Source organism: Etheostoma spectabile, chromosome 4 (genome assembly GCF_008692095.1).
Source record: "Etheostoma spectabile isolate EspeVRDwgs_2016 chromosome 4, UIUC_Espe_1.0, whole genome shotgun sequence".
Lineage (NCBI taxonomy): Eukaryota > Metazoa > Chordata > Actinopteri > Perciformes > Percidae > Etheostoma > Etheostoma spectabile.
In genome coordinates, this window is record NC_045736.1 from 36850173 (window position 1) to 36850824 (window position 652).

At 41.3% G+C, this 652-nt stretch overlaps 1 protein-coding gene across 2 annotated transcripts in view; it reads left to right on the top strand.

Annotated features, from left to right (window-relative positions):
* Positions 1-652, top strand: part of rem1 (RAS (RAD and GEM)-like GTP-binding 1) — a 12735-nt gene that overhangs the window by 10519 nt on the left and 1564 nt on the right. For both annotated transcript variants that reach the window (XM_032514806.1, XM_032514805.1), the window contains exon 3: positions 542-624. In XM_032514806.1, coding sequence (XP_032370697.1) covers positions 542-624 — 83 coding nt within the window. The remainder of the gene's footprint in view (positions 1-541; positions 625-652) is intronic.

A 652-nucleotide genomic window follows, 5' to 3' on the forward strand; every position in this document is an offset into this window, starting at 1 on the left:
TGTGTGTGTGTGTGTGTGTGTGTGTGTGTGTGTGTGTGTGTGTGTGTGTGTTAGTGCAAATTAGTGAGTTTGCATTCTAGCATGCTAACCTGGAAGCAGACATTAGTGTGTTAGCGTTATTGTTGTGAGCATGTTATCATGCTGATGTTGGCATTCAGTTTACAGCACCGCTGTGCCCAAGCCATGGACTATATTAAAAATGAATATAGCATTAGTGATGTTACCCATTGTTTTGTGGACTGCAGTTTTGAAGCCAGGAGTGACCATATTGAAGTGGCGGAGCTGTAGTGGACAATGTTGTGTATCGTTTCAATGGCACTAACCTAAACGCACTAAGCTAAATGCGCTAAACTAACAAGAGTGATTTTCAACCTTTCTGAAAATAAAGGGGACCATAATTTCCAAAATGAAACTCATGCTGTATTGAAGAAGACTTGACGCTAGCAATTAAGGCTGTGAACCCATTTTAACAATGTTCACTGAAGTAATAAATCATTTTGTCATCATATTCCAGCAATCATATTGTTTGTGTCTGTTACAGAGGACACATACGAGCGGACACTGACAGTAGATGGAGAGGAAACCACACTCATCGTCATGGATACCTGGGAGAACGACAAACTGGTACTGTGTGTGTGTGTGTGTGTGTGTG